Below are 24,751 nucleotides of genomic sequence, written 5' to 3'. Positions count from 1 at the left end.
GATTCCTTATCTGGTGGGTGGACCGAAAAACTCTCCTATGAGAGTTCTTTCTTGGTGGCAGCCGCCACCAACATGGCATCAATGGGAGATCCCTTGGCCCAAGACTGCCTATCTGTAGGGGGGCTAAGGACTTTATCAAGACGCCTAGGAATTGGCTCCACGGTGTCGGGCTCCTTCCACGCCCTAGTAGTAATTAAGTCTACCAGGGGGTCAGCCGGAGGGGACACCCAGGAGGTAGATGGGCCTGCCTCAAACGCCTCCAGGAAATAGGATTCATCCACGGAAGGTTTTTGGGCAGACCACCCCCCTCTAATACGCAACATTTCCTTGATGTCTCTGAAGGAGACATCCTCGGGGGGGGGGGGTGACCTTGGGGAACCTTCCCTTTCATCTAAATCCGTGTCGGTGGTAACGGACTCAGGGGAGTCCAGGTGCCTCCTTTTACACCTACATTTCCGAGGTACCTTCTCGGTGGGGCTATCTGAAGAGGGCTCGTCCACGGGTTCTTGTTCCTCCAAGGGAACTAGCTGGAGGGCTTGAGCAGGCTGTCCCGATGGTCGGATGATGGAGCATAGACCCTCATGCAGTGGGGGTACGGGAGGATCCGAAGCCCGGACCGGGGACCTGGAGGACCTTTGACAGTACCCTCTCCACTACCTCAAAAGCCGAAGGAGAACTACTCTCGCCAGGCTCCGAAAGCATTCTCCTCGGCTCCGAGGTAAGGATCGGGGTCGGGGCCAATGTAGTCAGCGCCAAGAGAGAGGTGCACTCCGAACCCAGACACACCAACTCCCCCGGATCCGTTGCTCAGCCCTCGGCTCAGACAACTCGGATCAGATAGGCTTGAGGGTATAGTCGGCGTCGAAGAGACCAGCACTATCAGTGCCGACAATTCCCCGGTTCCGAAAGTGCCCGGATCCGACGACTCCAAGACCCGAAAACGAGTCAGAGAAGGAGTGATCGGAGCAAAACTGGGGGCCGCACTCCCTCCCAGAGGGGGGTGGGGGAGGCAAGAGCATCCCCATCTGATTTTGGGTCTGTATGAATCGACGCATCATCCGATCCATGTCCGCTTCGGTGAGGCTTCTGGTCGATCTAGAAGTCGTTGTGGCGGGCCGGAAGGGCCGCCTCGACGACCTCGAGGGAGACCGGTCCTCCTCCGGCAAAAAGCTGGGCGAACGGAGCCGAGAGGGGGAGGATCTGGGGACCCTCGAGGGAGACTTAGCCAATTTAGATGGCGGGGCTGAGGGTTGAGTCTCAGCTCGCCTTTTATGGGATTTATGTCCCTCCTTATCCTTGTGCCTCTTCTCTCTGATGGAAGAGGCACCAGCGTCACTCAAGCTCGAACCCAAAGAGGGTGGTTGAGTCCCGGGCTGAGCAAGGGGCGCAGAAGGCACCGGGGCTGCCAAGGCAGCCTGAGCCTGAGAGGGAGAGGAAGAAGCCGATTCCTGGGGCAGCTTGCCCGCCAGGATCAGCTTATTCTTCCTATCCCTAAGCGCCCAGGGGTTAAAGGCCACACAAATTTGGCAGGCCACAGATAAATGGGCCACCCCCAGGCATAAAACGCACTGAGTGTGGCCATCAGCTGGTGAAAGCTTATGGCCACACTCAGTACACTTTGAAAAAACGGCTTTGGGCCCTTCAGCCATTTTAAGTCACTCACACCCAAACACTACGGGGGAGGGGTGTCATACAGAGAAAATAGGCTAGCTACAAGAAAAAAACTAACTACAAACTCGTAGATAAACTCAGGGGCACTACACACACGTACACTAACTACAAATTTACAAAAAAACGCTAGAGAAAAGGGATTTCAAGAAGTTAACGATCTCACCAAGCCAGGAGCTCTTCAAAAGATAGCTACTTCAGCCGCGGCAAAAAACGATCTGAGGTAATACAGCAGGTAGCAGGGGGTTATAGGTAGGGGGGAGGAGCTAGGAGCTCGGATCTTGTAGCTTGGAAAGCTGCCGGCTCGGATCCGAAGTTGGATCCGATACCCACAGGTTGCAGAGCAAATGAAGTAACTACTTCAGATTTATAGTGAATATGCATGTACAACTATACTATACTGTTCCAATACAATGCTTGCTTGACTGCAGGAAGTAACAGCAAACCTGCTAAATCTGCCATTTTATGTATTTTTAAAATTCTACCTTCAACTCAGTCCTTGCCTTCTCTTTTTTCACACATCAAGACCTTTAGAATGCCTCTTTGGATTCACTCTCGAACATCCATTTCAACCATTTGTTCCATAAGTGTTCAAACGTTCAAAAAGGTACTTTGAGATCCAGTCAACAGGACCTAGATCTGACTTTTCCTTCCCCAAATGCCTTCTCTGTTCAGGATTACCATTTAATAACTCAGCATTATATTGTGCACCATTACCACACCACCATCTCATCTCGTCTCGTCTCAAGTGAGAAGCCATTCTCCTCCAGCTTCTGACCATAGCAACCTGACTATATTTATTGCATTTGTTTACCGGGATAGTCTGACTGAGCAATAAAAACTACCACTTTTCAAGCAGAGGCCTGGGGAGAAAAATACCAGTACAATCCCATAAATACATAACAGCTACGAATATTTGTTAATGGACAGTAGAAAAAATATGTGGTAACCACAGATGTTTCCTCAAGAACTGCACGCAGTTCCTGAGGTATTGTCTGAACAAAGCTCAGTAGAATGGAAGCCTTTCCTCTTCGCTTCAGAAATGTATCCCCCCCCCCCCCGCCAACAAGGATACACTCCAACACTGCCTGCTGCTGCCACTACCCTGTGTACTCCAGGTGGTTCAAAACAGCTTTCATCAACTTTCAGACTGCTTTCTTTTCTACTGGCATCAGTATCAACCCCCCTGGATAATTCATACCAGGGCTGCTGTCATCAAAGTGCAGTACTTTACATTTCTCTGAACTGAATCTCAAACACCTACTGTTTGCCTGCTTGGCCAGCCTTTCAAAACAGCTTTCATCAACTTTCAGACTGCTTTCTTTTCTACTGGCATCAGTATCAACCCCCTGGATAATTCATACCAGGGCTGCTGTCATCAAAGTGCAGTACTTTACATTTCTCTGAACTGAATCTCAAACACCTACTGTTTGCCTGCTTGGCCAGCCTTTAAAAAACATTCTCTATAACCCCCAACCCATTTTCCACTGCTGCAGCTCAGCTATCCTGGTGCCATCATCAGAGAAGCTGACCCTAGGCACCATTACCTCAGCTATTTTTGTGGGAAGCACAATGAGTAATGCATCCAAGAACAGACCCAGAGTTACCTCAATAGTCACTTGCGCAATTCCTGATGCTGTCCCTCTTATCATAGTCCTCATGCAGCTATCCAGTTTCTCAGTCTTGTTTTTATCCCCAACCCTACAAGTTTTTTTCTATAAGCATCCTCTGTATGACCAAACACATGCCGTACTGAACTGCAGACAGACCAGGTCAACTTGTACTCCCACTCTGTCAATTTCACCTGTAACATATTCATAAAACTGGATCAGGTTTAACTGATAGCTCCTTCTGGTCATGAATCCCATACTGGTTGTTACTCTACAGATCATTGCTCTATAAAAATGCTACTGGGATTCTAGTCAGGAGTCTGATCAGGACTTTCACTGCCTCTGTGGTAAACCTAACAGGCTTGTAGTTTAATGGAATTTCCCTGCCTCTCCCCATTCTACAAGACAACCACAGTTGTCTTAAAGGCATGTAGCACTTGTGTTCAATTTCCTGGCCTTGAGATTTTTTTTTATATGTAATTCAGATGTGCAGTTCAGTGATCTACTGAAATTTCATCAGGGGTTTTGCCAGCACACTGGCCAGACATCAGACGTCTCTGGGACGACGCCTTTCTGGTCTTCATGATACATCCTCAGAAGGGCAGTCAACTCCTACACCAGCTACTCCCCTCCTCAGTTTTGTGCCTTACTGTTTTCCCCATTCCACCAAACTCTTTACCTGCATGCACTCTTCTTTTTTTCTGTAAGGACTAAACCACTCATTCAGTACTTCTGCTTTATTTCAGCCTTCTGTGATCTCCCTATTTTTTGCTCAGGCCAATTCTGTCCCTCCTTTTCTTCTTTCTGATGAGAATCTAAATAAGCCCTTGCTTCCACTTTTGATTCCTTCAAGTCTAATGTGCCAGACTAGCTCCACCCCATTAAATGAACCATGAAGAAAGTGTATAGCCAGCAAAACTTAAGAATCCTGGGTGAAGGTGAAAGATGGAAGAGTAGCAACAATAAATGGCAAATTGGGTTAATCTTTGAATCTTCTCTGAAGGCTTTTGTTTAACTTTACAGTCTGACAAATAGTATTTTGATCAAACACTGCATTTTCACTGTAATGCTTGTTGTTAATTTGCAAAAGTCAAAAATTATTAAAACTTCAAATAAATGGCTTCCCAGGCAGGGATCATACAACCTTTAGCGAATATCTGAAAGAAATCACACAATGAGCCACTTACCAAAAAAGTCAAACGAAAATGGATCTCTTCCACCAAAGAACTCCCTAAAAACATCATCTGGATTTCTGAATGTGAATCCAAAACCAAAGTCATTATCAAAGTGACCACCTAAAGGGGGAAAAAAATAATTACTTTCAAAAAGTTAGAAAAGCAGCAAAAACAAAGCATAATGCAGCAAAAACACACACAGAATCAGTTACCAAAACATTGTCTAGGCACAAAGGGCAAACCAACACACCTATCAACTGTACAGATTTTTGCCTTACATTTTTGGTTTGTTTCTTATAAAACTATTTTCTGGCAAGTTATTGGCAAATCAAAGACTGAAGTCAGAAAATAATTAAAGACTTGAGTTTCAGTCTTCATGCTCTTTGGAAAATGCATGATAATGCAAAACCTGTTCTACGACTTGAGCTTGTAGCAACAATATTTAAAAACTGTCCCTATTTTTGCACCTTTGTCCCCCTCATCATTTATGGCTTTGTCTAGATTTCTCGCTCTAAGAGGTTGAGAAGTATGAAACCACATTTTGTCTAGAGTTGGTACCCTGCTAGACAGCATAGCGGCATTATCACCCCACAGAAACCAGTTCTCATTTTCAATTCTAAACTGGGTAGCTTATATACAGAGTGTGCTCACCTTACCCTGTGTTTGTGTGGGTTTTTCTCCAGGTGCTCCAGTTTCCTCCACATTTCAAAGACACAAGTTAAGTGAAATAGTGACTTGCAAGTTGTTCATACATAGGCAGGGTGTGCGTGTGCATGTGCGTGTCTTTCCATGTATGATATAGAAAGAAAGGCCTGGCAATCAAGTTCCACCCCCCCCCAACCTAGTAAACGCCATAGATGGTAGCAATTGCTCACAGGATCACACAACAGGAGTCAGTTGCGACTAGTAAAAATGGACAGGGACCCTGCATTTAAATTAATACAGCCCAATTCAAAGGGAAAGTGGGCATACATATCCCTGCAGTACCACTAACCATGTTATATTCTACACACAAGATCACAGAGAAAAAAAATTAATGAAAGTGGTAATCTGAAAAAAAATTTAAGGAAACATGCATCCTCACAATATTAAGCCTCTTCAAAAATAACACCCCTTGCATAGATCTACTCTGCTACAGACCCACAGCTATAAAAATAGATCCAAACACATTAGACAGCTTCATCAATAACATACTTTCCCTCAGGACAACATGGTTTCAGACTCCACCACAGTACTGAAGCAGCACTGGTATCATTCCTAAACATAAATTAAAGCAAACTGGTAGCACCTTTGCTTCTACACCTCTACTCCTTACAAGGCTAAAAGATAAAATTGCACAGTAACACTATAAACTGGTCTGGCAACTACATTAAAGAATGGTTGCAAAGTGTAAAAGGGCAAGACTCCTACCCCACACAGACTACCAAACCCAAGGATGTGCTTATACAAGTTGAAAGTGCAAACATTACACAGTACATTCATAATGCCACATTATTATGCACCTAATAAATTCAGAAACTATCAACTCAAAAATCATTTAATACCTTTGAAAACTGGCTGAATCACAACTGCTAATAAATCACAAAAAGCCTTCACTCATCACACAAGAGTTTAATCTCTCTTTAAATGATAAAAATGCATAGAACAAGTACCTCAAATAACTAGAACCCATCACAGACCAAAACCTAATGTTTGCAGCCATATCAATTACAGTACTGAAAAAAGAAACCAAACTCTTAAGTTTTTAAAAAGCAAAACTCTCTCAGTAAACACCCTTAAAGCAACCACTCAAAATCCCCTTAAACTTACTTTACATCACTTTTTTAACTTTCAGACAATCCTACTACACTAGAACACATGTGCAACAAAAAGTACAGTTGTGTACCTACCATAAATGTAGATGTTAGAGTGTATTCACTGATGCAGTCATTACTCTTGGGTTATCCTGCTGGCAGGCTACCCGCAGTCGGCCTGAATTCCAAAGTCTAGGTCCGGCGACGGTTGCTGTCGCCTCTTCCCTGACGTCAGTGTGCCAGGGGTATAAAAGATGCAGCTGATGCCATTTTCTTCAGTTTTTCTTGCCCCAGATGTCAGGTGCCCTCAAATTGGTAGGCTGAAAATTATGCCAATAAGCACGCACAAAAATAAACATTTCCTTCACAAGCAAATACACCACATAGGTTGTATAGGATATAGAAGTACAGATAAGTCCCAGCAAAGAAAAGGGGGATAGTGGGTGGGTAACCTGGACTGCAACAGTGAATACACTCGAACATCTACATTTATGGTAGGTACACAACTGTACTATGTTCGTATTTCACTGTTGCAGTCATTACTCTTGGGTTGAATCCCAAAGCCGAGGATGGGTGGCTGGGCTAAATAGGATTAGGAGAGGCTATGAGGCCCTGCAGAACTGCAGTGGCAAAGCCTGCTCTGGATTTAGAGTAAAGAGGTAAGTGATGATGCTTTGTAAAAGTGTGCACTAAACTCCAAGTTGCAGCCTCTAAGATGTCTTTGGCTGGTACTCCTCTGAGGAAGGCTGCTGAAGTGGCTGCTGCTCTGGTAGAATGAGGCCTAATGCCCTTAGAAACTGATATGCCATGTTGAGAACAGCAGAAACGGATGCAATGGCCTATCCATTTAGAAATAGTCTGTTTTGAGATAGCCTTTCCTTGTGATCTTACAGTATATGACACTAAAAGTTGCTCAGTCTTTCTGAAAGCTTTAGTTCTGTCCAAGTAGAAGCGTAGCTGCCTGGGTATGTCCAAAGAATACAAAATTGTCTCACCCTTGTTCTGTGGGTTTGGATAAAAGGCAGGCAAGTGAATGGCTTGGTTGAGGGCCACACTGGACACCACTTTAGGCATAAATGTCGGGTTTGTCCACAGAGAAACCCTGTCTGGATAGAAAATGATAAAAGGTTCCACAGCCATGAGCGCTTGTAACTCCGAGACTCGTCTTGCAAAGGTTATTGCTAGGAGCAGAGCTGTTTTCCAGGATAAGAATTTTATATCCGCTGTTGAGGCTGGCTCAAAAACAGGCAATGTGAGTTTTTCCAAGACATAATTGAGATCCCATGCAGGTACTGGTGTTCTCCTTGGAGGTCTTATGTTTTTGGCCCCTCTGAGGTACTGCCTTATTAAAGGATGAGAAAAGATAGGTGGTTCTGTATTGCAATGGGCTGAAATGGCAGAGGCATGGATCTTAATTGATGAAAAGGATAGGCCTTTGTCCAGCATCTCAGTTAAGTATTGTAAAATCTGAGGAATATTAGGTACAAACGTGTCAATTCCTTGTGCCTGGTTCCAAGCACAGAATCTCTTCCATTTTTCTGCACAAGATTTTCTGGTACTGGGCCTCCTGGCCTCCAAAATAACATCCATCACAGCTTTGGAGAGAGGAGTGTTCTGAATGGCTACATTATCTGCCATTCTGCCAGATTTAAGGTCCTGAGTTGGCTGTGCAGGATCGGATTGTTTTGTTGGGTCAGTAAGTGAGGAATTTGAGGCAATGTCCAGACTGGACCTTGAGTTCTTTAGTTTTGGGTACCAGTGCTGGCGTGGCCAGTCTGGGGCAATAAGTATCATTTTTGGCTTCTCTTGTCTGACCTTTAGGAGTACCTTGGGGAGGAGAGGCGGTGGAGGAAAGGCATATACTGTTATGTTTTTCCAGCTGAAGGATAAGGCATCCACTTTCCATGCTTGCTTGTGATAAGTCCTTGTGCAGAATCTCTGTAGTTGGCAGTTGTGAGGGGAGGCGAATAGATCTATGTCTGGGCATCCCCATTTGTTATCATGCTGAAGACTTGTGGATCCAGTTTCCCCTCGTGGGGATCCATGAGGTTTCTGCTTAGTTTGTCTGCCAGAGTATTTATCTTTCCTGGCAGGAATTGTGCTTGCAGGTAAACTTGGTAAGCCAATGCTGTGTCCCACAAAGTCATGGCTGGTCTGCAGAGGGGGTAGGAATGTGTGCCTCCCTGCATGTTTATGTACCAACATGACTGTAGTATTGTCAGTCTTTATCAGTAGTTGTCCTGGATGACGTAGATCCTTGAAAGCGGTCAGGGCATTCTGAACAGCTAGCATCTCTTTTTGATTGATATGAAGATGCATCTGGCTTGCGGGCCATGCGCCCTGAATACATTTTCCTGCCATGTGGGCCCCACAAGCATACACTGATGCATCCGTTCTTAGTGCCTGCCTGGCTGTGGGTAAAGTGAATGGCTGCCCCTTGTTGCGGTGACAGGCCTCTGCCCATCGAAACTCCTGCTGCAGGCAGGGAAAGAGGGTAAACAATGTTTCCAGGCTGTGGCAATGTTGAGTCCAAACACTTTTTAGATACCATTGTAGTTTCCTCATATGCAGTCTGGCATATGTAATTAGCAGAATGCAGGATGCCATGAAGCCCAAAGCCTGCAGAATTTTTCTTGCAGATAACTGGGTGTTTGTTGCCAACATTTTGAAGTAAGAAGTCAGTTGCCTTTGTTTGTCTGGTGTGAGATAAGCTATCTGGGCAGTTGTATTTAAGCTTGCACCCAGGAATATTATCTCTTAAGAGGGTACTAGTTTTGATTTCTTTTCGTGCGTACCCTAGGCAAATTAGTAATCTTTTTATAAACGCCAGATGCTTTAGTAGAATGTCCTTGTTCTCTTCTTGAATAAGGCAGTCGTCCAAGTAAGGATATATTTGAATTCCTCTGTCTGCAAACTGCAATTACTGGTGCCAAGCATTTTGTGAAGACCCTGGGCGTAGTAGGTAAGCCAAAGGGCAGTGCAGAGAATTGGTAGTGCATTGAGCCAGCTATGAATCTGAGGTATCTTCTGCAAGATTGTCTGAATGGGACATGCAGGTATGCCTCTTTTAGGTCCAAAGTTACAAGCCAAGCCTTCTTGCCCAGCATGGGCAGAAGCTGTTGCAGAGTCAAAATTTAGAATTTTGGAATGTCCAGAAATGGGTTTAGAATAGACAGGTCCAACATTGGTCTCCAGGCTTTGTCCTTTTTGGGTACCAAGAAAAGTCTAGAGTAAAATCCTTGTCCCTGCTCTTGCTGTGGTACTCGCTGAATGGCCCTCATGTCCATGAGGGATGAAACTTGCTTTTGTGCCTCTGCCCATTGTGTGGCAGGTCTGGCATGCCTTTTGCCCTTGGCATGGTGTGAAAGTGGTACCTGTAGCCCTGAGACGCTACATTCAAGACCCAATTGTCCTGGGTGATAATGTGCCAATTTTGTGAAAAAAGTGCTAGTTTTCCCCCAAGTGAGCTGCCAAAAGATAAGTGCTTGGTGCTGGCAGAGGAAAGTCATTGGGACGGTTTCCTGTATGGCTGTGATTTGTCTTCTCTGCTTTTGGAGGTAGAAGTACCCCATTGTTTAGGCCTGTATGAGCCTTGGGGCTGGGATCTGCCCCTGGGGCGTCTGTATCTGCCTCTTTGTGGCCTGTCTGAGACTGGAAAGGACCAATTCTTTGTAGGCCAGTTCCTGCTAAATCTGGGTGGCTGCACCTGTAAGAAATCCTTAATTATCTGCATAGATTTTGCTTTGTCCTCCATTTTCTTCAACACCTCTTCTGATTTAATACCAAAGTATCATGCTGTAATGGAGCATCTAATAATTTTGCTTTAACATGATCAGGCAGATTATGTTCCTTTAACCAAGCATGCCTCCTAATGACAGAACCCATAACCGCAGCCCTGCAAGAGGCCTCCAGAGAATCAAAACCACATTGCAAAGTATGCTTTCCCACTTGTTCAGTTGCATGCAATAAATCCTGCATTTCCTTGTTTTGCATGCAATAAATCCTGCATTTCCTTGTTTTCTGCACATTCAGAATTAGTTAACATTTTCTGTTTAAGCAGTGACAGTAAGTATTGCTGATATTTAAGCATATGAAATTGACAATTTTAAGCCCTCACAGCCAAGGTAGCAGTAGTGTAAAACTTTTTCCCCCATCTGTCCAGTGCCCTTGAATCCCTATCAGAGGGGATAGGGTTTTTTGTAGTGGAAGCCTTGACCCCTTTGGGACCCTGAGAAATAGCTTCTGGGTCAGCAGCAGGGTTTTTATAAAGAAATGTATGTGAATCTGGAACCCTGTAGTATCTGTCTGGCTTAACAGGTGCAGGGGGTAAAGAGTCAGGGGACAGGCCAGACTCTGAAAATACATCTACAATGTCTAAAACAGGGGGGAATAGCAAGAGGCCTGTGCTGAGGTAGTAAAAGAAAATCTCTGAGCCTTTTCTTAGATTCTGAGTAGTCTTGGCTCTCCCAGTGGAAGTGCTCCCTCATGGTATGCAGGGTTTCCCCAAAAGAATAATCAGGAGGAGAAGCTGAAGAGATAGATTCTTCAGCATCAGAATCCTCAAAGAAAGGGAGAGAGAATTCCTGTTCAGAAGAGGCGTCAGAGGAAATGGAAACCTGATCTGAAGATTCATACTCTCTCTCTTAGCTAGGCCTCTTATCAGGAGGGGGATGGGAACCCCTGATCAAAGTAATTAGGTGTTCGGCCATTTTGAACATCTGTTTTTTAGGCATGGAGGCCTGACCATGGGTTTGCTGCACTTGTTTCTTTGTCTTTAGTGGTGCTTTAGGCTTTGGCTTTGAAGCTGTAGTCGGTTTTATATACAACTGTGTAGGCCTGAAAACACCCTCAGAAGTCGATGCCTGCTCAACGGCTCCGGACACATCTGAGGGAATACTTTCCAAGTGTCCAATACCTTGAGTTTCCAGCGGCCTAGTCTGCTCCACGTGGGAGTTGGATGCGGCCTGCGGCTCTGAGGTATCGGGCATCAGGGGCTGCGAAAGCGCCTCACTAAGAACCGGCGACTGGCTTAGAAGAAGCCTAGTCAGTTTTGGACCTCGAATGCCTGTCCTTTTCCTTGCGTTTCTTGTGAATTGCGGTAGTCAGATGACATTGTGTAATTAAATCTTTGGCCAAAGTAATGAAATGCAAAATCGTACTGACGCTTAATAGTGCGTTGGTTAAATCTAGCACAAAACCTGCAATTAGCAACGTCGTGATTAGGGCCTAGGCAAGGAATACAATAAGAATGGAAGTCCTTATGAGGTATTTGCTTCCCACAAGAAATACAATTAACTTTTTCTGACATCGGTCTGGAGCAAGAAAAAAGTTTCCCCAACGGGGTACTTAGCTTTAAATGAAGACTTCGGATCTGAAATTCGAACACGGAAATTTCAGGAGTTGGCCGACCGGCAGTTGCGAACTGCTTCTGCTTCGGGCACCACGAGGCAAGAAAGACTGAAGAAAATGGCGTTGGCTGCATCTTTTATACCCCTGGCGCACTGACGTCAGGGAAGAGGTGACAGCGACCGACGCCGGACCAAGACTTTGGAATTCAGGCCGACTGCGGGTAGCCTGCCAGCAGGATAACCCAACAGTAATGACTGCAACAGTGAAACACGATGAACATCTGATCATAATTCTTTGCACTATATGGAGCTCCATGAAAGTACAGCCATGTAAGAAGTTAACTAACAGTAGATGCCTTACTAATCACTGTTGCAGTATTCCTGACATATGGTTTGTCACCACTTATGTCCATCTGGGATACAAAAGCCTTACCTTCCCCCTAGGTCGTATATCCAACATATGACCTCAGTTCTTGCACATTAGGATATAGAGGAGGGCATTCGAGCAGGTATCCTCAGACCATCTCCAATCCAGCTGCCTGAAAATACTGAGAAAGGAGCTTGGTCGCTCACAGGGTTTAGCTCAAATAGGTATGTAAACTCCCCCATTTCCACATAACGGAGCAAGAATTAAAGCAAAAGGGTTAGGAGAATGAAGGCTGAAGTGAGAAAGGAGGGGATGAAGGGTGGTATGGAATATTGTGGCAGTGATCAGTAGGATATCTACTGTCATGGTAAGTTCTTATACAACTGTACGATGTAGTGACTGAAATCACAGTTGCAGTATTCCTGTCATAGATTGGTACTAGGTTAACTGCCCTTGCGGGCCATTTTTTAAGCCAGCCAATTGCACCCTGTGAGAATCAAACCCTGTACCTTGTATCTGTAAGGCAAACACCTTTACCATTATGCCAACCTCCCAGATGTGAAGGATTAAGAAGGGGGGGGGTTGGCTACTGAGAAGAGCTGTCCAGCAAGCTGGACAGATATAACAGAGCAAAGGCTGCCCTAGACCTGAAGAAAGTATCAGTTTTGCAGTGTTGGTAAAGGTTTGTACAAAGAATCAAATGGCTGCCTTTAAAATATACATGAAGTCTATTCCTTTGTGATATGCCTGTGAGGGAGCTATTGCACTAGTAGAACGTGTTTTAGGTTAGGAATGTAATGTTTAACATATCAAGAGTAATAGAGACAACCTTAGAAATCCAAGCTGCAACAGTTTGTATGGAAATGGACTATCCCAACTGAGGGCTCATAAATGATACAAGCTGGTCAGTCATTCTGAAGGATATAGGTTTCTCCAGATAAAGTCTCAGTTGCCTGTGAAGGTCTACAGAACGCAAGATCTTTTTGCAGATTGGTGAAGACAGTGTCTAAGTGAACAGCCTGATTAACAGTTCATTCCCTACCTTATGTATGAATGATGGATTAAGCCCCTAGTCACCCTGTCCTTGTGAAAAATAAAAAGGGAAATGGCCATGACAGCTTCTAACACCAACTCTCCAACTAATGGTAACAGCCAAGGGGGGGGGGGGTTCAAAGGGAAGCAGTGTAAGCTTTTCTAGGATAAAGTTAAGATTCCAAGGGGGAGAGAAGTTTCCTTGCTGGGTTACCAGGATTCCACAGAGGAAAAGCTTGACCTCTGTCCCAGCCATAAGTGGAAGGCTAACAGAGAGGCAGGCACTGATGGCCAAGTGGGCTTTTACAGAACAGTAAACCAAGCCAGAGCAAAGGAGATCACAGAGAGACTGCACTAAAGCAGGAACAACTCCTGTTCGTGGCAGCAATAAGAAAACATTTTCCATTTAGCAGAGTAATATTTTCTAGTAATGGGACTCCTGGCCTCTTGTAAGATTTGAGCAACCTCTTCATAGAAAACATACCTGAGAAATTAAATTTCTATCACCATAGGGTCAGATTGAAGACTTGAGTGGGAGCAGTAATCCCTTCTGCCAAGTTATCAGGTTTGGATGAAAAGGAATTCTCCTGTAATTTCCCTTTGTCAGTGAAAGAGAAGGGGAAAAGTACAGTTTTGTACCTACCATAAATGTAGATGTTCGAGGATTCCCTTGCTGCAGTCCTGACATTTGTCAGTCTTCCATGACAAATATTCAATTCAGCAGTAGCTGCGGGCTCAAAAGGTGTAGAGTTAAGTTTTTCCAACACAAAATTGAGATCCCAAGCAGGAGAGAGGAGCTCTTAGGTCTCTTATCTTTGCCCTCAAGAACTTGTTGACTGGAGGACGCAAAACAAAAAACAAAATCAACCACATGAATCATAGTTGCAAAAAATCTCTTCCATTTTTTGCGCTGCGACTCTAGTACTAGGCCTTCTAGCTTAGCTAATCACATTTAAACTAAACTTGTGAAGCTGGATGAAACCCCTTGTGCAATACTTTGGCAGCTGGTGGTTTAGTGGAGAAGCGAACAGATCTATGTCTGGAGTTCCCCTGACACTGTGACACTGAAATACATCGGACTGATGAGATAGTTGATGGAGTAAAGTGACAGACTCTTTTTTTGTCCCGGGGTTAAAGGCCATCTGGTTGCTGTGTCAGTCTCACACCCCAGAAAGCACATGTTGAGAGAGGGTACTAGGTACTTTATTTCGTTCTGGCAGAATACCCTAGGCATCTTAGCACTGCTATGACATATTCCAGATGCTGTAGAAGGTGTTCTTTTCCAATGCCTTGAAGCCTGAAGTAAGCTATCACTGGATTCAGAACCTTGTGAATACTCAGATAAGCCAAAAAGCAAAATGCAGAGAACTGAAACTGATAATAAAAAATCCAGTCCAAACCGCATTCTTACGGCTGCAACTTTAAGAAGGGCACATGAAGGTAAGCTCTTGAGAGAAGAAAAGTTACAGCAGAGTGATCCATGCAGCAGTAACAATAACTGTAACGCCCACAACTTGACCTGAACAGTCCAATGTCCAGATAACATAAATCCAATCAAAAATTGCAACTTCTCCATCCCTTCTTGCACTAGGAGGTGGCGAATAAACTAAAATCTCTGGACTGGCTTTCTGACACAGGGGAATTGAATGGATAGACTGGGAGAAAACGTCTTGGAGTGATTTGCTTTTGTCTTTCTTTTTGTGGAGGAGGGGCCATTGGCATGCCTTTGGAAAGGGGAATTGTGTGGAATTATCTCCGGTATAGAATGATGAATCTGCAACATCCATCTTCTGTGATTAGTGATTAATTTTCCTTGAAAAAGAGACAAATCTCTCTCCTAAAGAGCCAAGGACGAGCCCTGCTGGGCCACTGAAAAGGCAAGGCATGGGTTCTGCTTACCAGGTATTGACCCTGACCTTGCCCTCACCAGAAGTCTTGAAACAGTGAACTGTCTGACCCAAAACTAAACAAACCTTGAGTCCCCTACCACGCCACCACTAGGACCTACCCCTAGACTGGGCACCATAAGCAGGGATATGTCCCCCTTGCACATGCAAAAATCTCTAAAAACTGGAGGCTGCACCTGCAAATCTTCAAAATTCTGACTATGCTTAGCTTTGTCCCCCAAATTTTCTTTAAGAACAGGCAGTGGAGCAGCCACAAACCACACATAAGACTGTAAGCAAAATTCCAAAATTAACATGCTAACCTTGCCTAATGATGAGACAACCAACCATGCATGTAAAGAATGAACCTCGAACAGCAACCCCAAAGAGGACTGAACTGAAGGCCTGGACACCAAACTGGAAATGCACTGCTCAGAATCCTTACCCAGAAGTTCAGACACATGAACCAAATCTCAAAATTTTTACACTCAATACACTCCTATAAATTTCAATTGGCTAAGCATCAGATAAGTAATTATTTTAACATATGAAACTCACATAATTTCGCCTCTCATGGCCAAAGTGGAAGAAGTATATACTTTCTATACCAACACCCCACCTATCCCTTTCCTTGGCTAGGACAGAGGGTACAGAGAAGCAACCACAGATTTTTAAAACCTTTAGGCCCCCCTGAGACACAGTCCGGTCCCTCCACGCCTTTTCTAGAGTCAGAGTAATCTTGGCCTTCCCATTTAAAAGCTCCTCATGGGTGAGTGAGTCTCTCTGAAAATGAAAAATCCCTCAGAGGAGGCCGAAGGTCCCATCAAATCATCCACATCAGAATCAGGAATAAGTAGGAACTCTTTCCCCAGAAGAGCCAAGACCTCAAAGCCTGTGAACACTGTTCAAAACTATCAAACCTCTGTTCTCCTATCCCTCTATTATCAGGTGTCCCAGATAGAACAAAATCTGGAGCATATTGAATCTCTGCCATTTTGGCTGGGATGTGCTAGGAAAACAGAGAGAAGCCCCAACAGAAAAGCCCTTGGCCAACTGAACTTTGGCCTACCTCTAAAAGACTACACTTGGGAAGACCTTGAGAAGAGGGAGAAGAACCCCCTGAAGAGAGCCTGCAACCTGAACCCTCCCCTGAGAGGCACACCTAGCTGTAACTGAGACTCCATTGAAACTCCTGGCAAAAAACCTCCCGTCCTGGACTCCTAAACTCTCGCAAGGACCCATATCCGCTGCTGACTTCACTGTTTATCCAATGCTGCCCTCTGCCATAAAAGAGCCAATAAAGAGTATGGGTGCTTCTTTTTTTGTGAAATGGACACTTATCTGGATAAATGAAAAAAAGCAAAGGTACCAAAGACCAAACTGCAAACAGTACAATAGAGGCACAACCAATATTCAAGCTGGTGGCAAGATAGTCTGAGGATCCATGGTCATAAATCTGTTTTATATACCCCAATGCATATGAGCGGAGGTCATACGTCAGACTTATGACCTAGAAAAAGGTAAAACTTTGGTACCCTGGCCAGAACTCAGCATTGACAACCTGTATGTCAAGAACACTGCAATAGTGATTTCAATCAGTGGTTTCAGTCAGGACATCTACCAGTAACAAAAAAATAAAGAAAGAGTGTAAGAGCAAAAGGTGTTTTACGAGCTTTGGAGGGCCAGTAAAGCAGCTGGTGCAATCAGACAGCAGCATACATCTCAACTTATTTACTTAAGAAATCTGGATAAATCCATAACGGTACAAAATATACCGAACCTACAGACATAGCCAACATCCTGGCAGACAGATTCAGTGCAAACCCCCCCCTTCCCCCCCCAAAGGAGCAAACGCCTATCCCAACTGAATGTAACCTCCCTGACATCACAGATGCACAAGTGAAAGCGGCCCTCTCCAAAGCAAAAAACACAGCATCTATGGGACCGGACGGTGTCCCAAGCTGCTTCTTACACGAGCTCCAAGAAGAAATGAACCCTCCATTAAGTCACTGTTCAAACTTAGCCTTACTACAGGATATGTACCCAAAGAATGGTGTGCAGCTACAGTGGTCCCACTCCACAAAGGTGGTGCCACAACGGACCCCGGAAACTATCGCCCCATAAGCCTGACTAGTCTGGTCTGTAAAGCTATGGAGCATATTATCATGGAACTCAAAGACATTGGGAGCCTCCAGACACTGGACCCAACCCAATTCGGCTTTAAGGGCAGATCTTGCCTCTTAAACCTAGTTGATTTCTTTGAAACTGTTACCAAAGCCATAGATGAGGGCAAGGTAGTCCACACAGCCTACCTGGACCTCGCAAAAGCCTTCGACACAATACCCCACTCGGGCATCATAAATAAGCTTACCAGCTTAAATATCAACCCCTATATCACAAGATGGGTTGCAAACTGGCTCAGAGATAGAACCCACATGGTCAGAACCGCAGGTGCCATGTCCGAAGCCAAACCAGTTATAAGTGGCGTCCCACAGGGCTCAGTTCTGGGACCTCTCGTTCGGTATATACTTCTCTGAGGTTCAGGCAAACACGGGGGGATTATGGCTGACAAAGTTCGCAGATGACTGCAAACTGGGGGCCATAATCGAATCTCCAGCTGACACAAACATCCTCCAAAAGGGTCTCACAGAGATGGATGCTTGGTGCCAGAACCACGGCCTCAAACTAAATGCTATAAAGTGCATAGTCAGCCCCTTTGGGAAAAACAAGGTGCCCACAAATTACCACATAGGTGGTAATCCATTAAGTACGGAAGAAGTAATTAGAGATTTGGAGACCAACGTAGATAGTAATCTCTCCTTTGATAATCACGTTGCCAAAGTGGTTAGAAAGACCTATATAGCCCACCTTATCACGAAAGGGTTCGCATCTAGATCAAGAGAGGTCATTGTGCCCCTCTACTCATCAGGCCCATAATTGAATACAATGCCCCTTTTGGGATGTACCTTACCCGACACCTGCAGCAACTGGAGAGACCCCGAAAGTACCTCACTAAGAGGATCATGGGCTACAAACAGATGTCCTATGCAGCTCGACTAAAGAAACTCCAGCTCTACTCAGTTGCTTACCGACTACTCAGAGGCGATCTATGTCTGACGTACAAAGCCATGTCAAACCCAGAATTAATAGACATGCTCCACCTCAAAAAATCCAAGTCCCTTAGAGCTACACGCTCCAGGGACCTAAACCTCAGCACAAAAATAAATTGGACATGCTGGAGGGACTGATTAATTTCCCAGAGGCTCCCCTCACTCTGGAATAGAATCCCAATTCATGTTAGACATAGCCCCTCGCTGACCCTCTTCAAGCGAAATTTGGACGCGTGGATGGGAAATTGAAAATTCACCCCTGGGATCTCTCCTGTGTCCCTGCTAGACAGAGGCACAGTAAACTAATCTTAAAAGGCTACCTTCTGTGACCTACTTTACAGAGGCACAGTAGGCTAATCTAATAGGGAGGCGGAAGCCAAATACACTCTGGCTAGGCTTATAAATGCCTTAGGGCAGATAGCCTATTATCTACCTATGAAAAATCACAGAACAAGTGTTTTAATATGCTTTTTCTGAACAGTAAGCACAAAATTCTAATCTCTGGCATTATTGACTGACTATTCCTCAGTGATTTACCGGAAAATTCAAAAGTTTTACAATGGACAAGGCAAAAAATATGAGGCGCAATCAGGTAAAGTCGAGAGATATGTATAGCAACCAAAAGGGTAATCAAATGGACCACGAGGCACAATGTGGCAATTTATTAAACTCAAACGACTTGTACACAAGCACAAAAAATAAAAAGTAACACATTAACGACACAGTGCGTTTTCGTTCTTTAAGACTTCCTCTGATGTGAAACCTTCCCGCCAATACAACCTAAACCTTTATACATTTAAACAAAGCAAAAGTAGCTTCAGGCAGGTGAACAAATAACGAAAAGAATCCTCGGCTCGGACACACTGAGTTTATTAGAACACTAGAAAAGTACGTTAAGCGCTTTCATCTTTTCATCTGTGACCAGACTTCTTCAGAACGTACTACAAAGTACTCTGATTGTTTATATAGAGGTCATCTGACAAAATAGGCGCCAAAAACATATATATATTACTACAGTGCAATGATTACTTATATAAAACATTACTATTATTAATAAAAAACTACTACATGTCACTATATAATTAATACTATTTCATATACAGAACATGAATTTGTACAACCATGTATGACTTAAAAATGCAAATGTATGCATAAATAATATATTGACTAAAAAATGCAAATTGAAATAACAATATATTAACTTGTAAAGTGACTAGTCTAGTCTATAGTCCCCCATTGTTCTAAAATACCTAATAATAACCTAATAATAATGATACTGAGGATCCTGTAAAGTCCTTGTTGTAACTATAAGGGCCTATATTTTGTAATGACAACTATTTAAAAAATTTTTAAAAAGTAACAGAAATAATAATGAAGGCAACTATCCACTACCTATTTTTTCAAAATTAAAAATGGTTTTATACTGATGTTGTCATTAATGCCTGGAAAGTTTGTTGCATCCGAAATAATCTGCCACCTACTTTCTTTTAATCCCAGCAAAGCTTTCATACGCTTTCGTACGCTTAACGTACTTTTCTAGTGTTCTAATAAACTCAGTGTGTCCGAGCCGAGGATTCTTTTCGTTTTTTGTTCACCTGCCTGAAGCTACTTTTGCTTTGGTTAAGTTGTTGCTGTCTTTTGGGGAGGATTTATACATTTAAAAAAATACGAACAACCAATCAAACTTTGTCAATGATTAAACCATTAGTTAAAACTATCAAAGATTAAATATCCAACACTCGTGTTAAAAAAAAATCCTCTAATATAGCAATAACCCACGCCTGGGTGTGGGTAATGCTAAATTTACCCACGGTTGGCGTGGTTTGGTCCCGAGAAGTCAGGGACCAAACAAAGCCAACCGTGGTAAATTAGCATTACCCACACCCAGAATGGTTATTGCTATTATCATGACATTATTTAAGAAAAGAAACTATTACTTTTCTTAAATAATGGCATATATAATGCCTGTTTACTGCCCTTCCGCAGATGTCTTGGCATCCGGCAGTTCTGATGTACTGCGGCGCCTGCGCAGTACATCAGAGTTGAGCAAAAGCAACGGAGAAAGCAAGATCTCTGTTGCTTTTTATGTCTCGCTATGTTAAATGAGTTTAACATAGCGAGACAGTTTTAAAATAAGCAACGGACATCTCCGTTGCTTATTTTAAACTGTCTCGCTATGTTAAACTCATTTAACATAGCGAGACACTAAAGCAACGGAGATCTTGCTTTCTCCGTTTTTAACACTGCCTCGCTATGATAAATGGGTTTAACATAGCGAGACAGCTAAAATAAGCAACGGAGATCTCCGTTGCTTATTTTAAAGCTCTCATGTTAAACCCATTGCTATAGCGAGACATGTTTAAAAAGCAGTTATACTAATGGAAAAAGTCCGCGACGGACCTTTTCCCATTAGTATAACTCGATTTACAACGGGCACGCTGGCCAATCAGCGTGCACGTTTTGGGGGGATCATGGTATAATATACATTCAATCCTATCCTTAAAACATTTACAATAGTGTACAGTGTTTGGTACAATTTGTATGACGAGGGTGTAATATGGAATAATATCCACTAGATGGTGGTAACAGTATGCATAAAATGTTTAGCATACAATTGATTTTTTTAGTTTTGATTCTCATCTCAGTATTTTTTTTTTTTTTTTTTACTTTTTATTCAAATGTTTTAGTTTATATTTTACACATTGTCTCAATGCCCAACTAGTAAAGCGTCACAAAGGCAAGTGTCTTTGACCAAGTGACTGCAGCACCAAAGACATCAGTAGAAGGACTTGTAAAGCGTCACAAAGGCAAGTGTCTTTGACCAAGTGACTGCAGCACCAAAGACATCAGTAGAAGGTCTGGGAGAACCATAGATGCAGTAGCCAAAAATCTGTTAGAATGGCAGTAGGATAAAGCAATTCCACACCATTTTGGGAATAAAACAGCAAAAATATGGTCAGTAAACTATTTGGGCTGAGTAATTTTGAAGACTGCACAACCTAAGTGGTAAGAAGGAAAGAAAACAAATGGTCAGACTTTCTGAATTGGTCGTTTCCATGAAGTAAACAAAGTTATATATGAAAATCTAATAGGTGTAACATGTGATAGCCATAATTACTTGTCATATGACTGACTACAGCTCGCCAGATAAAAAGTTTCGGTGACAGTCCCTAAAGAATGCATGTGAGGTACAAGCAGAAGAGGAATCTTTGATGGGAGATTTAAGCAGCAAGATTCCTCTCTGAAAAGTCTGACAACCTTGAAAGTTGTTCAATAAAGGAATTCATTTCCAGAGTGGATAAATAAATATGAAAACCAACACAGCAAACCAAACTATGGATAAACGATAACAAGAATCAGATTCGCGCCTCTGCCAATCCAGCCTTCAAAGAGTACATTTTTATATTAGAACATTCCCTATATATATATATATATATATATATATATATATATATATATATATATATTATTTATATATATATATATATATATATATATATTTATATATATATATATATATATATATATATATATATATATAAAATATATATAAATTATATATAAATATATATATATATATATATATATATCTATATTCATACCCCTTAACATCCAATTAATCAATGAAACAGTCAATAAAACAATTACATCATAACTGATACAATTTAAAGCAAACATTTCCAATTAATTTCGCTATTCAACCCCCTTGGTGTAAAAGTACCAAATTTTAAAATAAGCACAGTTTCCTTATATGATAATACATGTTTAATTAATCTCTCATCCCCCTTTCTTACAAAAACTTTTCTAAAATTGTTGCTACAGAACAGAAAATGGAAAGTCTTGTAGCTTTACACTTTATGCAAAATCATAGTGATAGCAGCTTGCTACAAGCAACAATTTTAGAAAAAGTTTTTGTAAGAAAGAGGGATGAGAGATTAATTAAAAATATATGATCATATAAGGAAACTATTTTAAAATGTGATACTTTGACACTAAGGGGGTTGAATAGAGAAATTGGAAATGTTTGCTTTAAATCGTATCAATTAACTGATGTAATTGTTTTACTGTTTCATTGATTGAATGTTAAGGGATATATATATATATATATATATATATATATAGGGGAATGTTCTAATATAAAAATGCACTCTGAAGGCTGGATTGGCCGAGAAGTGCAATAAATCTCTGGATCTCTTTCCTGTTGTCATTTATCCATAACTTGGTTTGCTGTGTTGGTTTTCGTATTTGCTGTTTCTTCATGGCTTCAGATCCTATGTTGAATATTCCCGTGTTTTTCGTGAGGATTTTACTTCAGCTACATCTAGTTCGGGTATTTCTGATACTGTATCGCAAAAATCCATGGATAATTTTGTAGTGCATGGTTCTGCTCCCAATGCTAACCCAGGTACTCAACCCAATGTTACTGGAATTGTCAATTCTTCTAACAGCGGTGAGTATGTTTAATAACTTTGCGTCTAAATATGTAGAGGAAAGACTACAGAGACATAGCAATCCTTTTGCCAGTATTGGCAGTACTACTAATGGTTCTCTTCCTCAAGAAGTGCAAAATAGCACTGCAAATTTTGAAAAACTTATTTTTAAAGAGACCCGCTGTCATTTTAACTTATTGGGCTTGCTTAGATATTCTGAGTTAGACATTTCACCTCGAGGGCTGCGAGCATTCAAGAGCCCATCTACACCTTTTGATTCTGCGGATACTGCAGATACAGCGTTTAAATACAGATGGTTAGCCGCGGCACACAAATGTGCTATGGAAAGGGTTAGCATTTTGATTGAAAGGGAGCAACTTTTGCATAAAAGTACAGTTGTGTACACCTACCATAAATGTAGATGTTAGAGTGTCTTCACTGTTGCAGTCATGACTGTAGGGTTCTCCCCTGCCGGCAGGCAGCCCTCGGTTGGCCAGAATCCCAAACTCTGGGTCCGGCGTCGGCTGTTCGTCCATGCTCCCTGACGTCAGAGCGCCAGGAGTATTAAGCTGACAGCCGACACCATCTTCTCCAGTTTTTCTTGCCCCAGATGTCAGGAGTCCCAAAATGAAAAAGGTCCCATAACCTTTGCAAATACACCTCAGACTGGTGAAAAAGGGAAATACACAAAAGTAAAAATAAGAGGGGATAGGAGGGATGGAAACCCAGACTGCAACAGTGAAGACACTCGAACATCTACATTTATGGTAGGTGTACACAACTGTACTATGTTCGTGTTTCACTGTTGCAGTCATGACTGTAGGGTAGAATCCCAAAGCTGAAAAAGGGAGGTGGTCATAAAGAGGCAGGGGCGGCTAAAAGGCCCTGCAAGACTGCAGGGGCAAAGCCTGCCCTAGACTTAGAGTAGAGAGGTAGATTGTAGTGCTTAGAAAAAGTATGCACTGAACTCCAAGTTGCAGCTTCCAAAATGTCCTTGGTAGGAACTCCCCTGAGGAAGGCCGAAGAAGTGGCAGCAACTCTGGTGGAATGAGTCCGTATACTCCCTGGGATTTGCTTTCCACGGTGAGAATAACAAAATCTGATTCCATGAGCAATCCATTTAGAAATGGTCTGTTTTGAAATGCCTTTACCTTGGGAACCTGAAGCACAAAAAACAAACAATTGTTCTGATTTTCTGATGTCCTTGGTTCTGTTCAGGTAAAAACGTAGTTGTCTGTGTACATCCAATGTAAAATCCTTTCCCCTTTATTTTGAGGAGTGGGGAAAAAGGTAGGCAAGTGGATAGTTTGATTTAAAGCCACTTTGGAAACCACCTTAGGCATGAAAGTAGGGTTAGTCCTTAAAGATACCCTGTCTTGATGAAAAATAATATAAGGTTCCACAGCCATAAGAGCTTGTAACTCAAACTCTCCTGGCAGAGATTAAGGCTAACAGGATAGCTGTCTTCCAAGATAAAAACTTGATGTCAGAAGAGGAAGCAGGCTCAAAAGGAGGCAAGGTTAGTTTTTCCAAAACATAGTCGAGATCCCAAGCAGGAATGGGAGGAGATCTAGGAGGTCTTAAGTTCTTAGCTCCTCTGAGAAACTGTCTCATGAGCTGGTGGGAAAAAATGGGAGGGTCTGTATTATAATTAGCAGAAATAGCAGAGGCATGTATCTTAATGGAAGAGAAAGAGAGACCCTTATATGTAAGAGATCTGACAAGTAAAGTAAAATTAAAGTAATGTTAAGAAGAAGAGGATCAGAATCCTGAGCCTGCATCCAGGAACAAAATCTTTTCCATTTTCCTGCATAAGATTTTCTAGTGCTAGGACGTCTGGCTTCTAAAATGACATCGATAACCTGCTTGGGTAGTAAAGAAGAAATCAAAGGCCCTGGATTAACCAGGCCGCCAGGCTGAGAGTTCTGACATGAGAGTGTAGAACCTGACCCTGATGTTGGGACAGAAGGTTCGGAGACTGAGGTAAAACCCAAGGGGGCTCCCAGGCATAGGTTTTTTAGAGTTGGATACAAAAACTGCAGAGGCCAATTTGGAGCCAGCAAGATTATCATCTTGGGTTTGTCCTGTTTTATCTTCAATAAAACCTGTGGAAGAAGAGGAAGAGGCGGAAAGGCATATCCCGAGAGGTTCCTCCAACTGAATGACAGGGCGTCCACTTTCCAAGCTTCTCTGTGGAAAGTCCTGGTGCAAAAATTCTGTAGTTGATGATTGAGATGGGATGCAAAGAGGTCTAATGTGAGGACATCCCCAGACTGCTGTTATCATCCTGAATATTTTGGTGTCCAACATCCACTCGTGTGGATCCGAAAGG

The 24,751-nt window shown here is 42.8% G+C and overlaps 1 protein-coding gene across 1 annotated transcript in view; it reads right to left on the bottom strand.

Moving 5' to 3' along the window:
• DNAJB6 (DnaJ heat shock protein family (Hsp40) member B6) overlaps window positions 1–24,751 on the bottom strand; it is a 982,130-nt gene that overhangs the window by 845,964 nt on the left and 111,415 nt on the right. Inside the window, exon 3 of the mRNA XM_044065582.1 lies at window positions 4,466–4,573. Within this exon, the coding sequence (XP_043921517.1) occupies window positions 4,466–4,573 (108 nt within the window). The remainder of the gene's footprint in view (window positions 1–4,465; window positions 4,574–24,751) is intronic.

This window comes from Protopterus annectens, chromosome 3.part0 (assembly GCF_019279795.1).
Source record: "Protopterus annectens isolate FY-2018-M chromosome 3.part0, PAN1.0, whole genome shotgun sequence".
Classification (NCBI taxonomy): domain Eukaryota; kingdom Metazoa; phylum Chordata; order Ceratodontiformes; family Protopteridae; genus Protopterus; species Protopterus annectens.
The sequence above is the reverse complement of the archived record's forward strand: the minus strand, read 5'-3'. Positions and strand labels throughout refer to the sequence as shown.